Source organism: Acipenser ruthenus, chromosome 1, assembly GCF_902713425.1.
Source record: "Acipenser ruthenus chromosome 1, fAciRut3.2 maternal haplotype, whole genome shotgun sequence".
Taxonomy (NCBI): Eukaryota; Metazoa; Chordata; class Actinopteri; order Acipenseriformes; family Acipenseridae; genus Acipenser; species Acipenser ruthenus.
This window is the reverse complement of record NC_081189.1, coordinates 49,767,639-49,793,091: the sequence shown is the minus strand read 5'-3', so window position 1 is coordinate 49,793,091 and position 25,453 is coordinate 49,767,639. Positions and strand designations below refer to the sequence as shown.

Sequence of the window (25,453 nt, the reverse complement as noted above, 5' to 3'; positions counted from 1 at the left end):
CTCTGCCGGTACCTGACAAGGAGCAACCCCTCTGCAAACCCCACTTGTATTTAGCCCGTCCCAACATGATTTACTGGGGAAGAACAGCGCCTAAATATGCCACATATGCCAATCGCTCAGCATCTTATTCGCTCTTTATGTATCTACCTTGAATAAGTAGCCTTGCATTTAATGGGTTAAATCACATTGGGCCGCAGATTTCTCTGCAGGTACCTGGCGAGGGGCACCCCCTCTGCAAGCTACACCTGTATTTAGCCCAGCCCAACGTGGTTTACTGGGGCAGAACAGAGGGCAAACATGCCACATTTTGAATGACCTTTGCTGCTGCAACAATGTTTGCCACTCCTCCTATTTTTGTGTCATCTCCATATTTAATGAGTTTGCTTACTATACCAGAATCTAAATCATTAATGTAGATTAGGAATAGCAGAGGACCTAATACTGATCCCTGTGGTACACCACTGGTTACCTCGCTCCATTTTGAGGTTTCTCCTCTAATCAGTACTTTCTGTTTTCTACATGTTAACCACTCCCTAATCCATGTGAATGCATTTCCTTGAAACCCTACTGCGTTCAGTTTGAGAATTAATCTTTTATGTGGGACTTTGTCAAAAGCTTTCTGGAAATCTAAATAAACCATGTCGTATGCTTTGCAATTGTCCATTGCAGTGCATGCCTCCCTCCACACGGTGGTGTACCAAGTAAAAGAAACAAAAACAAAACAAAACAAAAAACCGGAGACAGCAGCTTCTATCGTCCTGCATAGGCAGGTTTTAACGCTGGGTTATCAAAGCGGGTAAATACAACGTTTTAAATAAATAACCTATACAGCTAATATGAACTTGTGACGGTAACGTTAAATGCAGTTGTATTTTGTTGTAATAACGTTGAGTTTGCATTGTACACTTGATTTACACATGCTGTAGATATTCTCCTGGTTGACTGAAGTGATGGTATGGTACAACTGAACATCCTCACTGTCGATTATTTACAACAACAGTATCACAGAGGGTAAAAATACGCGACTAAATAATATATGTATGCAATATTATGAACATTTCGAGTCTATGATGAAACATCTTAAAACGCAATGTCGTGTCTGCATTCTTCTGATTCCTGAATACTGAAGCTGAAGAAATTACTTCTGATCATGTAACCATGTTTCTATTCGGTGTGCGCCACATTCACATTCACGTTTACTGTTTGCAGCTCATACATTGCAGACGTGAGTAATGTCCAATAATTGAGCATTAATGTCCAAAGTCTAGCAGTCCAGTCGGTGTTTGCGGCTGCCAACAGGCATGGTATCATCACAGCGCACCTGCCATCTTCGAAAAGGAAGGACTTGTACATTAAAAATAAATATTTTGGAAAAAACTGATTTCAGACTGGAAAAAAATGTACCTTAAAAAAAAAAAAAAACCTCAGCCCATTTCTTCAGATTGCTTTGAGCAGAAACCTAAAACCTCTAGATCTGAAATGAAAACCTCTGATCTGACAACACCTACAGTGTTTTGAAGTTAATAATACATATTCAGGGTCTGTGAAACGCAGTGTATATCTCTCCTGGTCTTACCAATACCGGTATATTTAAAATGCTTTTTGGATAAAACTGCCTTCTGGGTTATTTTTCAAATTTATGTGTGCATTGTTTATTTACTTATATTTTTCTGTTTGAGATTATTATTTTTAATTATTATTATTATTTTTTTTTTTATCAGATCCATCAAACTGGTTTAAATGAAATGGACAACTCAGCTGAGGTCCTTCAGAGGAAACAGCATTTAGTCAAGGAAGAAGAGACTGCAAACATCGACACACAGCTGCCCAATCAACATATGCAGTCTCCAGAGGATAACCCACTTCTAACTGAGGACAGTCAAGCTACAGTCCAGGATCCACAGCTTCCAAATGAAGATATTCAGCCACCTGAGGAAATCTCACCTTCAGCTGAGGACACCCAGACACCAAATGCCCAGCCTCCAGATGGTGTACAGTCTTCAAATGAAGATACACAGTCTACAAAAGAAAGTCAGTAACATAGTTACATTTTTAACTACATGTTGAGAACTACAATTTAGTATCTTGGGAACCATTTAGCCAATGTTGACATCAATTTGTTAGGAGATGTTATTCTACATGCTGTAGATCAGACCAGCATTTCGCAGGTCAGACCCACAAATTGACATTAAAATCTGCAGACCCACGACTGTCATTGTTCAGCTCGGAAAATAAAACTTGCTCTATAGGTAAGATCACTGTTTGGGTCATTATCAACATTTGATTGTTTCTACACTCCATTCATTGATGGGTTATTAATTAAATTAATTAAATTATATAATTTTAAGTTAACCAATGTTATTGTTTTTTTTTTATTGATTCAAAATTAAATTTAAATAATTTTGGTCAAATAAATAATTGTCCAAAATGTACCCTGAATATTCTATTTTATGTGCTGTAGAATTAGATCATGCTGATCTACATGTTCATAGTACTGACATAATGTTATAGCCTTGGCAGGGGATATGTTACTGTAGATACTTGCACATATAAACCACATAAAAACTAATTACAAAACGAGAGGTGGCCATTCAACCCATCTAAATTAATTTGGTTCCTAGTAGCTGATTGACCTCAAAACTTTGTCAAGTTGGGTCTTTAAGGATCCAAGTGATTCTGCATCAACAACATGACTATGAAATCCCCCTCTTTTTGTACTTCAGTTTGATTTATACTAAATTGATCCAGGATTGTTTGAGGGCTCTCTGTGTCAGGGGGGCATGCTATCTTCCTTCAACATTGGTCTAAATCAGTGGTGGCCAATACACCAAACACTGCGATCTCAACGGCCTCCGCGATCCACCAGTAAGCTGTGACCAACAATTATTAGCAAGATTTAATATAACAGTGTCCAATACGTAATAGCAATAATAAAACAAAACAACCACAACAACAAAAACGTAACAAATGCTCTACGCTAACTTTTTTAGGCACATGCGCGCCTAAGTTTAAAAAAAAAATATATATATATATATATATATATATTTAGGGGCCCACACATACACACTAATAATAATAATAATAATAAATAATAATTGTTGAATATCTACAGATCTTTTTTTCTCCTTCCTTTCTTACATAACACTTGTGCAGTTCAATACTTTTGCATCAACAAAATTAAAATGGACAACTTTTTTTTTTTTTTTATTTAAACTGCCTGGTAGCATGTTCCTCAGAATGTACTGCTTGCCTGTTTATGGTAGCGGGATAGTCTGCTTCTCATGGATTTTTTTAACACGGTCAAACTTAAGCCAGGGGAAATCTTTTAGCCACAGCTGGTTGAACTTGTATTTTACAACTGTGAACACGCTGTAACTAACTCGGAAGTTCCCTGTTCGCTTTCTGTCTGCAAACTTGTAGCCATCGCACTGATAAATCAGTGAAATTGGCGGGGTATGGGATTTGTAGTTTTTATTGTGTGATTAACAATGGGCACTGGACACAATAAACTACATTCCCAGAGTACATTACGATTGAGCTATGAGTTTAGATCCGACTGTGAGATTTTTTTTTTCTTTTGTTTTATACTTTTCAGCTTAAAAAATAAATCACGTTTATTGTTTATAGTCAACCTTCAGGAATTTCTATTTGCATGCTTGCATCTAAATTAAAATGTACGTTCACACAAACATTTTGTTAGTCTCATATGCAGAAACTGTTGGGATATTTTCATCTGTGCTACTGCTCTGCCCATCAGCCGAAACAAAAACTGTTGCATGCTTATATGCTAGTGCTTGTTCTGATTTGTCCCGAGATCCACCGAAAATCCACGTATTGGCCACCGCTGGTCTAAATGAAAACAACAAGGCCCAGCCGTTAGAGTCCTGCGTCAGGTTGGGTGACCGGGTCGGGTTCAGGTCAAAATGTGAACTTTTTTGCGGTTCGGGTGCGGGTCAAAAAAATGTAATTTTCAGGTTTGAATTTGAAATCACCAAAAACTTTTTCTGTCCTTTTAGTGTACTCATCTGTAACCCTTTCCCAAATAACATATTAGAAGGTATATGTACTGGTATTTCCTGCACTAAAACAGGAGGCGATTAGGGAGGAGTCAGCTGACTAAGTAGTGATCCTTTTATCACGTGTGCTTGGTGATATTAAAAATGTCTGTGGACGAGGTGAAACAAAAGATAGCGCAGGGTTTATATCATGTGGTGGATAATAGTTTGAGGGGTAAATCAGAAGTGTGGAATTCTTTTGGAATTATAGTGAATAAAAAATAATGAACATGTGACTGGATTGTCAACGACAGCCACAAAACACATATATCTCTGTGAAAGCACAGGTGTAGCTCCCTTTCAACTGGTGGCACGAAAGGAATGGACAGGTATGTTATAGCAAAGTAAGTAGAGATAGTTAATGTTACAATGTTAAAATATATCCAGACCACTAGAGAAAGCTACCACGCTGTATTGCCTATTGTATAAACTCTGTGGAGAATGGTAGAGATATCTGTGTGTGAATGTGAGAGCGTGAGAGAGTCAGTCGACACAGGCAGTAGATAAAGAACAAACACTTGCGGGTTCGTGTCAGGTTGCAGGTCTTACTAATACTAGAATGACCTATATACTAGTGCAGAGGTTTTCAAACTGGGGTACACAAGCTCTCGTCAAGGGGTACGCAAGGAAATTTGTGTAATGGCGGACAATGCATTTTTACCACATTGTAGTACTTTGTGAGTTAGAAATCAAATCAACAATGTTGAATCTCCTTTAAAATAAAACCATAGCCATACTGGTGTATGTTTCCTTTCCGTTGGCGGGGGTTAACTCTATGAATACAGTGAGTGAGCGTTGAGCGCACACATGGCTAACTTACATATTTAAAGAGCATGGTGGTGGTGACTGCAGTCTGTGGGCTAAAAAAAAAAAAAAACTCAAAGATTGTCATTGTATGATGTTGCTTCTTTTAAAAATGTGTAGTATTTACTAGGTATGTTTACTCTGTCAAGTTTAAATGTCCAGTATTAGTAGTTTAATCAGTTCAGTGTTTTCTCTATAAATATAAATAACCATATTTGAGTTGAGCAGGCAGCTAGCTGGGCCTCCCTACTCAGACAGTGAAATCACTCACTTGTTCCGCGCTGGAGCTGGAGCGACACGACTGTTAACTTTACTTGCAATGCTTTTATGTGTTTTTTCATTATTAATGAATTTGTTGAAGAACTCCTTTGTCGTGTGAGTGCATTACCCCACGCCTCCACACTAGTAATTATTACTAAAAGCAAAAGCCCGATATTATTATTATTATTATTATTATTATTATTATTATTATTACAAAAATGGAATGCCGGGATTAAAAAACAAAACAAAAAAATCAATCCCTAACTCCTGGGATTGGGAAGTGTCTGGAATTGGATTCCCTACCTCAGACCTATTGAGTGTGTTCATATCATACAGCGAGTGCCCATCAACAAGCTTTAATGGTCTTACAGCTGATTAACGAACAGACTACTGCACTTTTTTATTGCTAAAAGTCATTTTCGACTGCCTGATATGAATATCCCCTTTCTACTTTCAACAAATTAGCTTTTGGAAATACTCACTTCAAAACAATGTGGTTATTCTGTCTAGATTCGATACCGCACAAGACACACATAGCATTTTAGATTGTCCCCACTCGTGTTCAAAGATAAAATTTGAGTTCAATAAAAAAAAATATATATATACAGTATCTGTTTACTCTCTACACGTCTGCATTTCTTTGAGAAATGCATGACTTTTGTCGACAATTGCTTTTTTATTTTGTTTGGAACCTTAGTTTTATTTTTCAGAAGCATAACCTGTTTTTGGATTTGTTAACTAATAGCATTTTATTTCGTTAGTTTGTAACAGCAGTTTTCCATTTACAGTACTTAATCCAGAAATGAGAAAATACCATTATTTTTAGGTATATTATGACTACAGGTCTATTTAAATCGCTGAGAATTTACATTTTTTTCCCAGGTAGGTTATGGAATAAAATTAATATTTCAGAGCACTACAAAAGCCAAAAAATAGTGATACTTGCTTCCTTACTAAAATGGAGTGCTGTCATTTGTTAACCCTTTGCAGTCCATTTATTAAGTGCGCGTCAGGTCCAATTTATTTTCACACGCGCAGTTAATTTTAGACGCACTGTTTAAAAGTATTTTTTTTCACAGTCAAACGGGTTTAAAAGGCCCTGCATATCAACAAAGCACTAGGCATCTCCAGCCCCGCCCCACCCTTCCGTTCGCTATTGCTTTCACATATGCTAAGAAATAAATAATAATAATAGTCATACATACTGATCAATCATCTCCTGATCACTCGTTTTATCACCAAACTCCTCAATAATGCAATCCAAGTCATTATTTTATTACTATAACATCTCAAAAAAGCTCTGCAAATGTCCGTGATAGTCTCTGTGCGCTGATACAGTAACATCCAGCTTGTTTCCTTATGACCGCCCATATGGGATGCCAATGGCAAGTATGACTATTCATGAGATACGCCTTTTTTTTTTTTTTTATCGGCTTGTCTCGGCTCCTGTCGCTCCCACTCGGCCATTGAATGGTTTTCTCAGCTTTTTCCGGAGAAAAAACGACTAGAAACCCGTTTTTTGCGTTTTTTTGATGATGTCGGACCCTGGACCGGATAGGAATAATTGCAATGTCGGACAAGGTCCGACAATGGACCGCAAAGAGTTAAAGACAAGCATGCAACATCCCCCAGCTGTTGCTGCCAACATTCTCTGTCTCTGTGGTGTGAAGACTTGCCCATACATTTAACCGGGTCAAAAGAAAGAAAACGTGCGTATTCGGGTCTGCAATTCTAACTGCATTGAAAAAGTAAGCGAGGAGGCTCTGCTGGATCGTGCCTGCAGAACTGATTTAACTTGGCTACAACCAAAAGGAGTACTTTTTGTCTGCTCTGACTTTCAAGTTTGTTTTCTGAAAGCTGTTGTTTGTGTTACGTTCTGTTTTGCAGCCTCTGTAGTAGCCTTTTGCTTGATGTGTTACATTACGAGATGCAAAACAATTTACCAACATCTGCATGTAAAGTGTCTTTGGGAAATGTCTTGACATGAGCCTTAGCAGAAATATACTTTCCTTTTTTTTTTGCTTTGTCAGCCATTTTTGGTATTTTACCTCCAATGCTGAAAACTAGATTTTAACAACCTAAATCAAAATAACAGTGCAACACTGACTTTGTCCACCTCCTACTGTACAGTACAGATCACAGAAAAGCCAGTACAGATGGGCTGATAGATAGGCTGATTAAAACGTTGTCGTCAGTAAACAAGAAAGTTAACCGCTATTTTTTTTAAATGTTATTTGTGTAAGGACAGTTTTTTGGGTCGTCCCCCCCCCTCCCCAAAAGTTTAGTGCACACAGGACGGCGAAAAATATAAAACCCTATCTACAGAATTAAGAAACGTAGTTTGCGTCGCTTGCGGTGTGCAGTATTTCATTTAAATTAGGTTTCTTTTCTTTTTCTCTCCATACTAGTCCAGTATGCATTGGCCCCTAAAAGATGTGAATTTCGCGGTGACCCCTCAATTTCCCGATTTCTGCGAAATCCGCAATTAGGTAGACCCCTAATTAACCCTAAATCAGATGAGGGTACATGGTAGACTAGATTATTTGGAAAGAAGTTTGAAAACCACTCTACTAGTGCAATGAAAGCTTCTAATTCCTCCAAGGGCATTGACCAGGTGGGCTTCTGCTTCAGTGCAACGTTGTATGTGGTGAAGCGTATGGATATCACTCAATAGGCGAAAAGCACTCGATGCGCTCTCATCAGTGTTGCGTTTGGCATATGTTATGGACCCTGGAACTTCCCTCAAAATATTATGTTCAGCCCTTCTACCTGCAGCTTCAACACCAGGATTTATAGTGTTCCAAACAGCCATCATTACCAGCCTCTTGAGTGTCACGTGGTGCGGGCGCTACCGCTGGAAAAGCAGCTGCCTCAGGTGAAGTAGCGGCTAGATCAGGTGTAGGGGCTAATGCAGGTGAAGTGGCTCACAGGATTGCTTCTTCTCCCACGGGACCACCTGCGCACTCTTCGCACACTCGGTCCTGGCACTTTGCTGGCATCCTCCTCACTGTTGCTGGAAGATTAATCTTTGCAAACCCAGTCTGCTTCAGAGCCAGATTCATCATTGTCCGTCTCCGCTGCATTAGAATCGTTGTTTGGTAAACTTAGCAGTAATTCCAAACACTGCTTTGTTGTCTTGCATCTTCCTTGATCCATTTTCAATGTGTATTGGGATAGCAATCAATTTCTTAGAAAAACAAGAGACTTGTATAGTAATCAGCGTGCAGACAGACAGCCTGGTGCCGTGAGCTGTCAAGGCTGATTGACAGGCTATCAGGAAGCACATTGAAACAATAAAAATGTCAGAAGACCGCTCACTTGAGGAATGCAGACTGATATAATCAAACTTCAGTACATGGCGGCAAGTCCAGAGTGATAAATACAAATAACACCACAACATTTAATTGTTATAATATGTTTTATATGGAACAGTCAATTTGACCGTTCCTGGTTAGAATAGGTATGACAGTATTTTATCTCCCTAATTATTGCACCTAACGTGGTTCTTTCTTTGTCAGGGTAGTTAGTACATATATTTATGAAAAGTCAGGAAAGCACAGCCCTTAAACACACGCACCACAATTTAAATTTAAATACCAAAAACAGTCAAAATGACTGCCTTAGTCGTTCTAGTGTTAGTGGGTCTGGTCGGGTCATGGGTAAGAAGACGGTGTTGCAGCGGTTGTGGATTCGGGTTTGGTCCTTGTGGCGGAGTGTCCCGCCCCTATATATTAAGATAATTAACAGCTAGTTAACCCCTCGGCCAGAATATAAGAACCTGCAGCTGTCCGTGCTGGGAGGAGAGTGTCAGAGGCGAGATGGCTTTTGAGCGAGCGAGCGAAAACAACTGCTAAGTATCATGCTGGGGTAAAACCAGCGCACTTATTTGTTTATTTATAGTTGTTTGGCCAACGATCCAGTGGTTAAAGAACAGGGTTTGTAACCAAGAGGTCCCCGGTTCAAATCCAACCTAAGCCACTGACTCACTGTGTGACCCTGAGCAAGTCACTTAACCTCCTTGTGCTCCGTCTTTCGGGTGAGACGTAATTGTAAGTGACTCTGCAGCTGATGCATAGTTCACAAACCCTAGTCTCTGTAAGTCGCCTTGGATAAAGGCGTCTGCTAAACATGGCTGCGATGAACACCATGTACAAATATAATTGTTTTGTAGTGTTTTGTTGTTTGTTTAAATCTTTTGTTTTTGTTTTATTATTTAATAAAAGCAGCTGAACGCCGTAGCGTTTCAGCTCTCACCCGTACTTCCTGAGTCTTTTTCTGGTCTGACGTCATCAGTGAAGGCATCCTGTTCACAGTTGGTGTCCAGAAGCGGGAGGACAGCACCGCCAAGCGTCAGACCAGAAATACTGCAGGGTTTTTTTGTAAAAAGGAGGGTTTTTTTGGTTTGAGATAAAAAATAAATAAAAATAAAAATAAAAAATGGGACGAACCGGCCAGAGGAAGCAGCAGCAGCAGGCCCCACCACAGCAGAGCAGGGCTGGTCGCAAGTCCTGCCGTGTCTCTGCCAGGCTGGATGTCTGCCTCACCTGCCTGAAAGGTGAGGAATGGTGCTTCACCGTTGGTGAGGTTGGGCATGTAGCACCCGACCAACCCCCTCCAAGGCAGGTGAGGGAGGAGCCTGAACATCCTGCGCCCATGTGGGAGGCGGATTGCCCAGAGCAGGAACCGGAGGATGAGGGGTTGGTCCGTCCACAGCCCAAGAGGGGGAAGGCCAAGCGTCCACAGCCCAAGTCTCCACTAGCAGGGGAAGAATACCTGCTGGTTTCACCTCCACCACCACCATCAGAGGGAAAGGAGCAGAAGCTGCCTCTGCATCCTCCGAGGCGGACTGGTCCATTCTCCTCAGAGGGGATCTGGGACTGGCTGGCGGAGCCTGAGAGGGATATCGTGGAGGCCCTCCCTGCTGTGATCAACCTCCTGTGGGCGAGAGATGGGGAGCGCTGGGAGGCCTGGGAACAGCAACACCACCCAGCATCCCTCCCAGACATCGCAGCCATGGTGTTCAACTACCTGGCTGCAGATATGGGAGGGGCCCCGCTGCCGTCTCCAGCGCCAGAGGGAGAGGAGCCCTCGGCACTGTTTCCAGTGCCAGAGGGAGAGGAGCCATCGCTGCCGTCTCCAGCGCCAGAGGGAGAGGAGCCATCGCTGCCGTCTCCAGCGCCAGAGGGAGAGGAGCCATCGCTGCCGTCTCCAGCGCCAGAGGGAGAGGAGCCATCGCTGCCGTCTCCAGCGCCAGAGGGAGAGGAGCCATCGCTGCCATCTCCAGCGCCAGAGGGAGAGGAGCCATCGCTTCCATCTCCAACGCCAGAGGGTGAGGAACACTGTCTCCACCGCCAGGAGCAGAGCAGCAGGAGCTGCCTCTGTCTCCACCACCGCCAGGAGCAGAGGGTGAATACCTGCTGGTTCTGCCTCAACCGCCGTGGGAGGACTGCTTACCACTCCCAGCTCCACCAGCAGAGGGTGAATACCTGCTGGTTCCATCTCCACCTCTGTGGGAGGACTGCCCTGCCTCCCACCTCCACCAGCAGAGGGTGACTACCTGCTGGTTCCACCTCCACCGTCATGGGAAGGACTGCTCCTGGCCTGCCTCGCACCGCCCAAGGATGCCTACCTCGCACCGCCCAAGGATGCCTGCCTCGCACCGCCCAAGAATGCCTGCCTTGCACCGCCCAAGGATGCCTGCCATGTATCGCCTGGGGCTGCCTGTGGCTCCGCATCGCCTGGGGCTGCCTGTGGCTCCGCATCGCCTGGAGAGCCACCAGTTACAGGGTATGAGGGAGAAGTGGAGCTCCCGCTGCTGCCTCCATGACCAGGGGCTCCTCTCCCGAGTTCGCCTCCGGAGGGTCCGCTGCTGCTGCTGTCGTCGCCTCCCGAGGGTCCGCTGCTGCTGCTGCCGTCGCCTCCCGAGGGTCCACTGCTGCTGCTGCCGTCGCCTCCCGAGGGTCCACTGCTGCTGCCGTCGCCTCCCGAGGGTCCTGCTTCACCTGGGGTCACTACCAGTCCTGCCATGCGGCAGGAAATAATGTGGCTGGAGCCCCATGAAGGGGAGCTGCCGGCCACGAAGAAGGGGGGGAGGTCAGGAGACCAGCTCCCAAAGCCGCACTTTCGTTGCAGGAGAAACTGTGGTCGGAGCCCCACGGAGGGGAGCTGCCGGCCATGAAGAAGGGGGGGGGGGGGGGGAGGTCAGGAGACCAGCTCCACCCGCAACAGTTTCTCTGCAGGAAAATGGGTGGCTGGAGCTCCACAGAGGGGAGCTACCAGCCATGAAGAAGGGGTAGGAGGTCTGGAGACCACCCCCAAAATTTCCTTGGCCGGAGGAGCCAGCCTGTGCGCGGTCCACCTGGACGCTACAGCTGTTTGGGTGGGAGGAGGACATCCCGCTGTGGCCTCCACCTTTGCTGCCCCTGTTCCTGGGCCAGGACTGTGAACCGGGACTTTGGGGACTAAGGGGGGAGGTGGCCGAAAAGGCCATGTGTGCTGCACACAAGGGGGGGCATGTGGGGCGTAGTGTCCCGCCCCTATTTATTTGTGCATTGTTTTTGTATTAGTGTTTGCGGCGCGGATGAAAGTGCCACGTATTTGTTATTGTTTTTGTATTTTTAAAAAACCCCGTGAGGATGTGTGACTGATCAGCTAGTGATTTATTTAGCTAGCTGACAGTCACACATCCTTATTAAACTCGTGCAGACTGTGGCCAAGGGGTAATAAGATAATTAACAGTTAGTTAACCCCTCGGCCAGAATGTAAGAACCTGCAGCTGTCCGTGCTCGGAGGAGTGTGTCAGAGGCGAGACGGCTTTTGAGCGAGCAAGCGAAAACAACTGCTAAGTATCGTGCTAGGGTAAAACCAGCACGCTTATTTGTTTATTTATATTTGTTTGGCCAACGTGCCCTTTTGTAGTGTTTTGTTGTTTGTTTAAATCTTTTGTTTTTGTTTTATTATTTAATAAAAGCAGCTGAACGCCATAGCGTTTCAGCTCTCACCCGTACTTCCTGAGTCTGTGTTTCTGGTCTGACGTCATCAGTGAGGCATCCTGTTCACAGTCCTGCAGTAGCGGGTCCGGGTCGGAAGCAGGTCGACCCGCTCAATTTTATTTTAATGGAATTAGCAGTTTAACCCTTTGCAGTCCTATGTCGGACCTGGTCCGACATTGCAATTTTCCCTTTCCAGTCCAATGTCGGACCCTATCCAACATCATCAAAAAGATGTAGAAAACAGGTCTTTAGTTGTTTTTTCTCTTGAAAAAGCAGAGAAAACCATTCAATGGCCGAGTGAGACCGATAGGAGCCGAGAAAAGACGGAAAAAAGGGGGGCGTATCTGAGGAATACACATAGCCCCGGCACCACAGAGATAATACGGACATAAACAAACAAGATAGCTGCTTCTGCATCCAGCGCTCAAAGAACATCACAGACATTTGTAGAGCTTTTTTTAGATGTTATAGTAATAAAATAATGACTTGGATCGCATTATTGAGTTTGGTGATAAAACAAGTGATCAGGAGATGATTTATCGGTATGCTATGAAGAGGTATGAGATTAATACAGTGAACAAGGGGTGGGGCGGGGCTGGAGATGCAGTACTGTTGATATGCAGTGCCTTTTAAACCAGTTTTACTGTGAAAAAAAATACTTTTAAACAGTGCGTCTAAAATAAACTGTGTGTGTGAAAATAAATTGGACCTAACGTGCTGAATAAATGGACCGCAAAGGGTTAAAAGGAACTAGAAGGTCTTACCACCAGGTGGCATCAGTGAGCTGTAATAAAACTGTCAACTTTTTCAACCAGTGACTTTCTTGTAAATAAGAGCCTCCTACCATTGTGCAAATGAAATGTCTCCAGCCGACCTGGGATAAATATTGATTTTGAATATTTAAATATTTCATATTATTTGTTTGATACGATTCTAAATATAAATATTTCAAATAATGTTGTTGGAAATATTTAAATATTTCAATTTTTGTTTCAAGTATATTTATACATATTTTACAATAAAGTGAAACATAACAAATTAAGTTTTATATGAACATTTATTTAGTGCTATCAAATTCATATTTACATTAAATAGTATCCATTTGTAGCATGCATATTTACAGTTTAAAAACACGATTTAACTACACTCATTAAAATGTAAACTGCTATGTTCAGTATGGCCTATTGTTTTCCACTGCGTGTTTTAAAGACCCTCAAGAATGTTTATGTAATTGTGTAACAAGCACTTACCTGAGATGCACAAGGAGGTTTGAGGTAGAGTTCACTGAGGTGCCAGTTTGTTGTTTACGATATTTACAAGTGGTTTCAAGTGTATCCGAGGCATTGTCTGGTATAATGAAATGCAAAGCAGCATTAGATCTAGGAAATAGCATGTTGATAACAAAAGCAAGTACTGTGTGAGTGACTTGAACTTGAACTGAAGACAGGCAGCTTATATATACCAAGTCCCCTTGATTGACTCATAATAGAGATGTTTGAGAAGGTTTTCAAATGAGGAGACTATTAGTTTATACAACTTCAAAGTAAACCAGTTACTCAGGTGAAGACAAGAGCTATAAAGTGAGGTTAAACCATTACTCTGTTAAACCAGGTTATAGATCAAAGATACACTACTTGTTTGAGTATATGTTTCCAAAGAGAATTACTTAACTTTTGTATAAAATTGGAAAATTATTTGAAAAGTTTGTTCAATATTTAAATAATTTCAAATCATTGTTTGTTTGCAGACAAAATATATATTTTCAAATACATATTTGATATTTATAAATGTAATCTCAAATATGAATGTATTTGTCCCAGGTCTGGTTTCCAGTAACATAAGAAATTGGTAATTAATAGAGAAATCTAAATATTAATGTACAATGTATTGTTAGAATGTGTGGCACAGTAGCAGCACAGCCCAGATGTTATTTGCATGGAGAGAGAGAGTCCGACACAGCAAGCTGCAAGTGAATTGCGCTAATGCACTCTTTAATTCACAAATAAAGAAAAATAACACAGACAAAACACACTTAACAAAATAAACGGCACAAGGGCCAAAACAAAAGGGTTTACAAAAAGTCACGAAAGTAAACAAGATGGGAGGGCACGTCACAGAACACAAACACGCACCTCCACCTCTTTCACCAACATTAATCCTACTAATGCTCTCTAACACTGTGAACACCTAGTTTATACACCTATGGCTAATTAATCATTTAATCATTTTTTCTCTTGTCGGCTCTAGCCACATTCCCATGTATTTTGACAGGGGGAAATTTAACCCCCTCCCTGCCAACCTAATATTCCCCACACACACACACACACACACCTGTGCACCGGTAGGGCCTTCACCCTGCCACACTGGCATTTAAAAAAAAAAAAAAAAGATTTAACCAGTATTAAGAAAGACTGTAGAAACAGTAGACATGTCTGTCATTGAATTTTGCAGTTTTCTTTTAGTATTACAAATTACAAATTGTATTGTATTTTGGCTATCTGCATCTACAATTTAAAACAGACTTATACACACCTAAGAGATAAACATACTTTTTTAATACAATATAAGTTCATAGTTTCCTCTCCCAATTACTTTTTTCTAACTCAATTTGTTTTTTCTTACAGATGCAAAGAACAGGACAGAATATTCAAGTTATTCTCCAGAGAGCCCAAAAAAAAATTCTCAAAAGAAAAGAGGAGTATCTTATCGAAGGCAGTGGAAAGCTAATTATGACTGGGTTAGAGAAAGCGAAAAAGGAAAGTCCAGAATTTTTTGTAACATCTGCAGTTGTGACTTGTTGATCAAGCACGGTGGTCAGAGCGATATCCACCGCCACAGCATTACAATGAAGCATCAGCGATTTACCAGGAAGAAGCGGGCGGCAGACCAACTTACCCAGACTGCCTCTGCCGTCCTCCAAGCAGAGGCTGCTTTCGTCAATATGCTGGCAGAACATAACATATCATTTTCAGCTGGCAACAACATCCTGAAATTCATCAAACAGTACTGCACAGACCTGAAAGTTATTAAGGATCTGAACTGTTCTTTAATGCAGTCCTACACTGGAGATGACAAAGTAACTACAGGTGTTAGAGATGTTGTGGTGGAACCAGAACCTCAAAATGACGTAGCTGCTGTCTGTCGTCGGGTTCCCTTTTATGTTTCTTTAAGCCGGAGTACCAAGGGACTAGGAGAGGATAAACTATTTATATTAGTGGGATTTTTTGATGAAAACTTGGGGAGAAATGTTGTTCAGTATCTAAATGTGTCTGACCATGTGTCTGTTACTGGGCAGGCGATGTTTGACTTTCTGATGGAGACATTCAAGAAGTTTGATATACCGTCAGACAACATAGTGGCTTTCTCTTCAGATAACGTGCCACCAATGATAGACGTGAACGATTCAGTAATTTCCAGGTTAAAGCAAATAAACCCAAACATCATAAATATTGGCTACCTGTTCAATCTTCCAGACCTTGCCTGTAAATCTGGGATTCAAGCATTATCAGCACCAATCGAGGAACTGATTTCTGATATTTACTATCATTTTTTCCATATTTCACAGCAGGAGCCATTGGGTTTTGCTCTGTTTGATGAAGAGCCTTGCATCGTCACTGATGATTTGCTGGGTTTCTGTAAAGCAATCAAGAAAATGTTGGAGCTTTGGCCTGATCTACTTTCATTCTTTCTTTCATACTCACCCCAGACTTCCAAGGTCCAACTAATCTGTGAACGGCTGCAGTGCGTGGAGCTCAGGTTGCTATTTATGTTTCTCAAACAAGCTGTGGAGCCGCTGAATCAGTTTAGGCAGAGGTTAGGTAATGGGGAGAGTCAGCTTATGACCCTACAGAGGGACCTGAGTGGAATCGTCAGGATCTATGCTGGCAGACTGCTACTTCCTGGTGCTGCCATTAACATATTAAAGAGTGGTGATGTCCAACTTCTGAATAACACAGGAAATTTCTTACCACCAAATGAGGTGCGTGTTGGGCCAGAAGTGGAACGCTATCTGAAAGATCAGGGAGATGACGTTAGTGTTTCTGCATACAAAAGCAGATTCTTTGAAAAAGTCAGTTTATTCTATGCTGCTGTGCTAGAAAAGATGCTTAAGAAACTAGAGCTAAATGATAAATTCCTCAAAGACATAGCCACCTTGCTGAATCCTGCCTACAAGCTAAAGGTGTCCAAGGGAACGGTGATGGATATAGCCTCCCAACTTGGAGTTTGCAATGCCAGTGATGGTTACCAGCTGAAGGATGAATTCTCCTTGTACCAACTTTCTGATGCATGTTCAATACAGCAGTCTGATAAAACTGGTGCATCTGTATTGCGATATTGGAGTGGTGTTTTAAAGGACTGCTGTGGATCAGAGGAGCAGGTACCACTCTTCAGGAGACTTATCTTGACACTGTTATGTCTGCTGCACTCCAATATTGAACAACAAAAGCAGGCGTTCACCCTAGTGAGAGAAACATACACCAAAACTAACCAGGCCATCAACTTAAAATCTCAAAATGCAGTTCTGTCTGGTAAAAGAGAAGATGATAGCAATATCCTTGAGGAAGAGCAACATAAACAAATCAATACCCTTATAAAACAAAATTAAACTAGTTCTGTAACAGCTACGGTTGCAACAGTTAGGATTTTCACAATCCGAAATGAAACCGACATTTTCATAAACTTTCAAAATGAACGATACAGATAAAAGAGAAAACCCACTGAACCTGATACCGACATTCATACAATGAAAAAGTGCTGCCATTCGTAGCATACAGTTGGCGCCATTTTTGGGAACTCATTGTGCAATTTGCTGCATGTAGAAGGTTTATATCAACATCCCTTAATACTTTTAATATGGTAACTTAAATCAAAAGTTATGACTAGACTTACCTGATTTGATTCTGACAGCCCACAGTAGGGATAATCGTGGCTTCATACATAGTCTGGGTGTTCAGATGTCCAGGGCTGCTTTCTTTCAGGGTCGCTAAAGTGGTTAGTTGATGAGTGTTAGTACTAACCTTTGTTAAAAATGCATCATATGAAATAAAAGCTGAAGCGGGAAGTTGTTGACTCTCTCATGCCTGTTAGTTTCCGTTTGTAGACCTAATTTACAACAGAAATTTTACAAATGAAAAAAGCATTCAATAAAAATAAAATGTTAGTTGAGGTCCTGGGCGAAGCTGCCAACGAGCAAAAGGGATGCTGCGGACATGGGCATCTTCATCCGAAACCAACTTGGTTGTAATTTGAGGAAGACTGTCATTACAAAATTGTCTGAATTGAAAGGGTGCTGTAGCTGCCTGGAGTCTTAGTGCAAATATCTGGATGCTGCTTTAAATTACATGTTTCTGTGAGGAGGTCTATATATTTTTTATAAAGTACAGTAATCCGTCGTGTATCTGCCTGTCACATATTCACCCTAACCGTTTATCTGCCACGATCAACCTCTTCATCAACATTAGTTTATTATAATTTGTTGTTTTATTATTATTATTTGTTTATTTAGCAGACGCCTTTATCCAGTCGACTTACAGAGACTAGGGTGTGTGAGCTATGCATCAGCTGCAGAGTCACTTACAACAACGTCTGACCCGAAAGATGGAGCACAAGGAGGTGAAGTGACTTGCTCAGAGTCACCACAGTGAGTGAGTAAGCTGGAATTTGAACCGGGGGACCTCCAGGTTACAAGAACTTTTCTTTAACCACTGGACCACACAGCCAGAGAAGATTAGTTCAGATATTGTAGATCCTACCAAAGTTTTCATACACTGTGATGTATATGCTCTGTGCACTGCCATTGCTGGTAGTGTCACGTGAGCTGTTCATTGTGTTGACTTGATATGTAATAAATCATGTACGCCTGCGTATAAACTTCAACCTCCTTCTCGATCTCCTGCCTGTCACTCAACAGTGAATACACGCACCCACACAGCTGACAGCTACAAACATTAATACCCTATATCTTTCTAAACAAGGGATTTAGGGGAGCTCCCTAATAAAAGCTGAATATCAAAACAATAATTGTGTGAATTTAGTAATTGTTACAGCTGTGTCTAATGGTATTTAAAACAAGATTCATTCATCTGACTTTTTACATATCCGCCCTTACTTTGGTCCCACTGCAGTTGGATATGCGACGGATTACTGTATTTTAATTTACTCTCCATGTATTGAAACTTGTTTAATTTGTCTGATTACTTTATTGCTGCATTCTATTGATACATTGATTGAATTTAAGTGTAAAGGGCTTTTCCGTAGAGTTATACGTACTATAGTAAAAGGCTATAATAAACCATAATATTAAACACGAATTAGTTTGTTTTTGGGGTGGTACCAGTTAAACAGAAAAAAAGTTTACTGTCTGTTAATACAATTGTATTCTTTCTAAATTATGTCTAATTTTATAATACATTAGTATGAATGATAGGGTTGTAATGGTAAATTTTGACTTTCAAAGGTTCGGAACACATTACCGAAGGAAGCAGGGCCGGATTAACCTATACACAAATAGTGCAGGGCTATAGTGCAGGGCTCCCAGCAGAACTGGGGCCCCCGCGAGGTCGTCGTTTGTTTGGGACATTTTACAAAAACTGCATGCGGACGGACGGGCCCACACACACAGGAAGAGAGGCGCACAGAAGCTTGCTTTCAGTTAACTTTAAACTCAGCCCTATTTCCACCTGTTTTTCACTGTTTTCATTTACGTATGTTTAACTACTGGATAGTTTGTGTTGCATGATGTCACCTATATCAAATAAAAGGCCACACAATTTCCTTTCATAGTATATAAGTTGCAACAGGATCAGTCATACTATGTGTGGTAGAGATGAGAATATATTTTTAAAAAAATTCCAAAAAAATCATGTTTTGAAATCATATTTTGTAATCATAGATGGCTCAAAAAAACACTGCACCATTAAACTTCAATATGAAATGAACATGAAATTAAGCAAACTGAAAAACAACTCACAACTCTATCTCTCACTCTGTCTCTCTCTCTCTCTCTAGTCTGTAGCAACCTAGCTAGGCAACCAATGCCTAAGCCTGCCCTTTAAGAAGATATCTAATCCGATTGGCTGGGCTTTGTGTTTTTTGAGTTACAGCACTGAAATACACCCACCGATCTGACGCGTCTCACAGGACATTGTTGACACATTGCATTCTGGAGGCTGTAGTTTTCTCTTTGAACTACGTATTTGGTATTGTTCGAAAGCTGAGATTCTAAACTTTCCAACGATACAACCCTCTTCCGGCTGGTTGAGAAGGAGTTTCAACATTTTGAGTGCTGAGTGCCAGCACTTTGTTACAGGAAGTGCTGAGAGTTCCAGCACTCTGCTATAGGAAGTGCTGAGAGTGCCAGCACTCTGCTACAGGAAATGCTGAGAGTGCCAGCACTGCTACAGGAAGTGCTGAGAGTGCCAGCCCTCTGTTACAGGATGTGCTGAGAGTGCCAGCACTCTGCTACAGGAAGTGCTGAGAGTGCCAGCACTCTGTTACAGGATGTGCTGAGAGTGCCAGCACTGCTACAGGAAGTGCTGAGAGTGCCAGCCCTCTGTTACAGGATGTGCTGAGAGTGCCAGCACTGCTACAGGAAGTGCTGAGTGCCAGCACTCTGCTACAGGAAGTCATAATTAATCCACATGTACACTGAGTGTACAAAACATTAGGAACACCTTCCTAATATTGAGTTGCACCCCCTTTTGCCATCAGAACAGCCTCAATTCGTCGGGGCATGGACTCTACAAGGTTCCACAGGGATGCTGGCCCATGTTGATTCCAGTGCTTCCCACAGTTGTGTCAAGTTGGCTGGAAGTGATTCTCTACTGCGAATAGCTCATTTCCATCTCATCCCACAGATGCTCAATTGGATTGAGATCTGGTGACTGGGCAGGCCACTGCAGTAAGCTGAATTCACTGTCATGTTCATGGAACCATTCCTGGACAATCCTAGCCTTGTGGCATGGGGCATTATCATGCTGAAAAAATCCATTAGCAGATGGATACACTGCTACCATGAAGGGATGCACCTGATTGGCAGTGATGTTCAGATATCCTGTGGCATTCAAACGTTGCTCCACTTTTATCAAGGGGCCCAATGTGTGCCATGAAAACACACCCCACACCATCCCACCACCACCATCAGCCTGCAATGATGGATGCATGTACTCATGTGGCCTGGCACCTACTACCATACCCCGTTCAAAGGCACTTATTGTAAATCTTTTGTCTTGTCCATTTACCCTCTGAATGGCACACATACACAATCCATGTCTCAATTGTGTCAAGGCTTAAAAATCCTTCTTTAACCTGTTTCCCCTTCATCTACACTGATTGAAGTGGATTTAACAGGTTACATCAATAAGGGATCATAGCTTTCACCTGGATTCACCTTGTTAGTCTATTTCATGGAAAGAGCAGGTGTTCCTAATGTTTTGTACACTCAGTGTAAATATGTATATGCAGGGGTGTAGTGCTGGTGGGTCACGGGGGAGTACCGCTCTCGCACTTCTCTTGGGCAGGGAGAGCACCGCTTCTGTACTTCATGTGTAGAATATTGAACTGTTTTGTGAATAACGTAGAGGTGAAGGGAACCTGTATTAACGCTGTGCTAAGTGTCAGCGTTTTACAATTAGATGTAATAATTGGAACAGTTCTTATTTTTAGACCCATATATAAGACATTACGTAGATAATATAAGCTAAACATTTATTTAAAAGGTACAACTCAATCGCAACAAACAAATAAAGGGTACCTGTGGCCTTACACATCTTTTTTTGCAAGCGGATGCACTTCTGTTTCAAAACCCCAGTCTCATTCGCTGTTAAGCGATTGCAATAGGACAGTCAGACGAGCTGATTCTGAGACCAAACCACTCAATATAGGAGAAGGAGTGGGGGAGTGTTACGCATAGGATTAATAATAATAATAATGACAGCGTTTTAATCATGGGTGTATTAGTGTATGAAACTGGTTGTGAAAATATGTACATTTTTTGTTTATTTATTTATCTTTAATATAAATAGCTGTATGTCTAGTTGCTTTACAATAATACCTCAATAACCGATTGTCTGAATTTATAATCAATTGGTACACTTAGCCCTTTCAAATACCCTAACTACTAGTGATAAACTGCGGTTCTGTTGAGTGTATGTGAAAACGGGGATTGCAGGCTGCGTGGTAGGGTTCAGAGCGGTGATGGGGGGGTAGATAACAGCGACCCCTCACTTCTAAATAGCACTTCACCACTGTGTATATGTGTGTGTGTATGTATCAATCAATACACATTACCCCTAGCTCTGTTATTTTTTGTAATGTTATTGAAAACCCTGAAATTTGAACAGATTGTTACATACACAAACAGGCAGTGCCATTGTTTTGTAGGGATGACGAAATTTGACATGACACCAGCAATGCTTAATGGCTGCAGCACTGAGAGTCCTGTGCCGAATGGCTTGTGCTTGTATGCTGGCACTGGGAGGCTTGCAGCACTGAGATGTGCTGAGTGGTTGTTGCAGTATCCTGACTGTCCTGGGAAGTTTACTTTCGGATCATAACAATCATCATGCACATTATTTTCAGTTGTAGTTTCAATTTAAATTATTTTGTATTTGTTTATTAATTTTGGTCTTTTAAGAAGGCTAGGCATTTCTTTCTCTGAGTGTCTCACGCAAGCAGCTTCCTGCTAATGTTCAATACCAAATGCTCCACGCCCTCTACCTCCTGGGAAAGATCCGTCCCTAGTCCTACTATGTCAGAGGCATCAGTCTGCAGGATGAAATGTGTGAATCAGGCTCAATTTACATTTTCATTTATTTCAGTTTTAGGGCCAGTTTAAAAACCTGTCCTGTCGCAAATGCACAGTATGTCTCTTTTTATTTGGGGGTTGGAATTTTAGAAAACAAAGGCGTGTAAAGGTAAATGTGTACAATGCGGGAGGCTGAAGGAAATTTAAATGTGGACGTCTGCAGCCAGCATGAACGGTTGAAGTCCATAGTGTTTGTTTCTCTCGCTACAAAAAAAAAAGAAGTAAAGGACAGAAAAGTTATTCCCTTTTTTGTTAAACTACGTTGTTTTGTGCTATTGAATGCAATGCTACTATTGGTCAGTAGAAGGAGTCTACGAACAGGTTAGGAGAAAAAAAAAAAAAACAACAACATTGTTTTTGTTTTGCTATATAGATATATATCATTTTGCTGCTATTGTATATATTAGCTACTGGATTTCCTGGTAAACTAACAAAACCACTGACCCATTAACCTCAGTGGAAGTTATAGTATGCACTTGATAATACTTTTGTACTTTACTGCCTGGGACTGAAGCTTTTTTATGTCTGTGATCCATAATGCATCATTTTGTGTTCTATGTTACCACGGATGTTTGAATGTTAATTAAAATGATCATTAACAACAGTGGGATTTAATTATTATCACTCGCATGTGATTTCTGTCGTATGGTACAGGCAATAAAGGCGTACACAGTTTAACAAGTCCCATGCCCAGCTATGATCAGCAAAGAAAAAAAGTCAACATGAACGCTTTGTCATGTAAACGTACTGTATAAAGATCTAGGAGTTTAGGCCAACAAAATGCTTGGATATATAGTGAAAAGTGCTGAATTTAAATCAAGGGAAGTACTGTTAAAACTTTGCAATGCATTAATAAGACCTCATCTAGAATATTGTGTTCAGTTCTGGTCACCTCGTTACAAAAAGGATATTGCTGCTCTAGAAAGAGTGCAAAGAATAGCAACCAGAATTATCCCGGGTTTAAAAGGCATGTCGTATGCAGACAGGCTAAAAGAATTGAATCTATTCAGTCTTGAACAAAGAAGATCTGATTCAAGCATTCAAAATTCTAAAAGGTATTGACAATGTCGACCCAGGGTACTTTTTCGACTTGAAAAAAGAAACAAGTACCAGGGGTCACAAATACAGATTAGATAAAGGGGCATTCAGAACAGAAAATAGGAGGTACTTTTTTACACAGAGAATTGTGAGGGTATGGAACCAACTCCCCAGTAATGTTGTTGAAGCTGACACCCTGGGATCATTCAAGAAGCTGCTTGATGAGATTCTGGGATCAATAAGCTACCAACAACCAAACAAGCAAGATGGGCCGAACAAAAAAAAAAAAGAAAAGGTTTGATGCATTTCCATCTATTTTTTCCTATTCGCTCAGTAGACTAGTGTATAACTAGCGGATAACAAACCTCGCTGAGCATTCTGGCTATATAATGTGTAGCTGGGACTGAAAAGGGACCAAGAAGAAACAGTGTATTTTCAAGAATTAACTGACCAGTGGACTTTTACTGAACCTGAGAAAGCACTATCCAATTTATCAAAAGGGTCAAGTTTCATCATGTATTTCAGGAAAATGTTTTTTCTTCTAGAGGTTGAGAGATGTTTTTATTCGGGTACGAGGTCCATCTATGACATAGTCCACACTTGCCTATGACTAACAAATTACTAAATGCGTTAATACTCATAATAAATAGCTAATCCATATTTTATTTCACAGTAATCAGTAATTGATAATAACTACAGATATTATAAATATATGCTTCACAATTTGTACTAATGTTAGTAAAAGCAAATAATCTACTGTAAAGTATATGCAAAGGGAACAATTAATGTATTTAATAAAGGCAAGAAAATAAACAATAATGCTAAATATTCTGTAAACTAAGCGTTAAGTATATTAGAGCAATTGCATACTTATGTCAAGTGATGTTTTTCCTTTATGTTTCCAAGAAAAAGAGCAGCACCCTTCTCCAAGTCAACTGCTTCTGTGAGTAACTTTTAGAATGTTACAATGTTGTTAGATTTACTCTACATAAATATCAAGGACAAGTATATCTATAGATAATGACACAGCGTGTAATAAGTAAGCAATAAGGCACGACAGGGTGTGGGATATACTCTAATATCCACACGCCCTGGGTGTGTTATAAGTCACAAGGCGAAGCCGAGTGGCTTTAACCGCCCGGGGCGTGGTGATATCCCACACCCTGAAGTGCCTTTTGCTCTTATAAAATGAATCAACCAACATTACAAATATATATATATTTTTATTAAATATCCTTTCACCTCTGCCTGACCTTAGAAAAAATAGTCCCTTAAAACATAGAAAAATCAAACCAAAAATGCATTAATTAGGGGCTCCCGAGTGGCGCATCCAGTAAAAGCACTTGTGTACAGGATGTGCCCTATAGTCTGGACATCGCGAGTTCGAGTCCAGGCTATTCCTTTGCCGACCGAGGCCGGGAGCTCCCAGGGGGCGGCGCTCAATTGGCCGAGCGTCACCCGGGGGGAGGGAGGGCTAGTTCGGCCAGGGTGTCCTCGGCTCACCGAGCACCAGTGACCCCTGTAATCTGGCCGGGCGCCTGCGGGCTTGCCTGTAAGCTGCCCGAGAGCTGCGTTGTCTTCTGACGCTGTAGCTCTTGGGTGGCTGCATGGTGAGTCTGCAGTTTGAAAAAAAGCGGTCGGCTGACGGCACATGCTTCGGAGGACAGTGTGTGTTCGTCTTCGCCCTCCCGAGTCAGCGCAGGGGTGGTAGCGGTGAGCTGAGCTTAAAAAATAATTGGCCATTCTAAATTGGGAGAAAAATAATTGGCAACGACTAAATTTATTAAAAAAAAAAAAAAAAAAAAAAAAGCATTAATTAAAAAATAATTTCAGATGTTGAATTGAACATTGCCATTGAAAGTGCAGTTTTGATTCGTTACACTTTTTGTAATTCTTGGTTTATTCATTACATTTTAAAGTAAAATATCACTGTCCATTTTCATGACAGGGCACAAATGAGTCTACCTTTAAATCACACAGACCCTTCCTCACAAGACCTGCAATAGTATCAGGTGAGAGTGCGTTTTTTTTTAATCATCCTTTGTTATCTGGGGTAGTAACAGGAGGCATCCATACCAGATTTGTGCTACAGCGCCACAGTGGCGAGAAAGACGTTATTTGCATGGAATACCCGGTTACTTATCAAACTGACTTTGCAATTTACAGCTTGGCAACATGGAGAACTACCGGGCCAGTGTTAAGAAACAATTTAAAACAATGCAGGGCACAGCAGAAGACATGATACCATCGTACCTGGACACATTTAAAAGGTATGGCAGGAATTGTCGAGGTTAATTTATAAATGTTCAGCATCAGAACACACAGATGCGCAGGCGGTGGATCCAGTGGCAGCAGGCAGGCAGACTGAAGAACAGACAGACCAGGAGCAACGGCAACAAAACATATTTTAACCCCAAAGTCTCTTTTAAGAGGGACCCAAATCTTTTGTGAAAAGCTGATAGGGAAACTCCGTAGTTCAGGGAGAAGGAACAGAGCGA

The 25,453-nt window shown here is 41.4% G+C and overlaps 1 protein-coding gene across 1 annotated transcript; it reads left to right on the top strand.

Annotated features, from left to right (window-relative positions):
* The first annotated feature begins 656 nt into the window (after positions 1-656).
* On the top strand, positions 657-22,501 carry LOC117420980 (uncharacterized). Its single transcript, XM_034034802.3, has 3 exons — positions 657-796; positions 1,722-2,031; positions 14,737-22,501. Exons 2-3 carry the CDS (start codon positions 1,746-1,748, stop codon positions 16,716-16,718), a joined length of 2,268 nt encoding a protein of 755 aa, XP_033890693.3. The 5' UTR covers positions 657-796; positions 1,722-1,745; the 3' UTR covers positions 16,719-22,501.
* Positions 22,502-25,453: the final 2,952 nt, after the last annotated feature.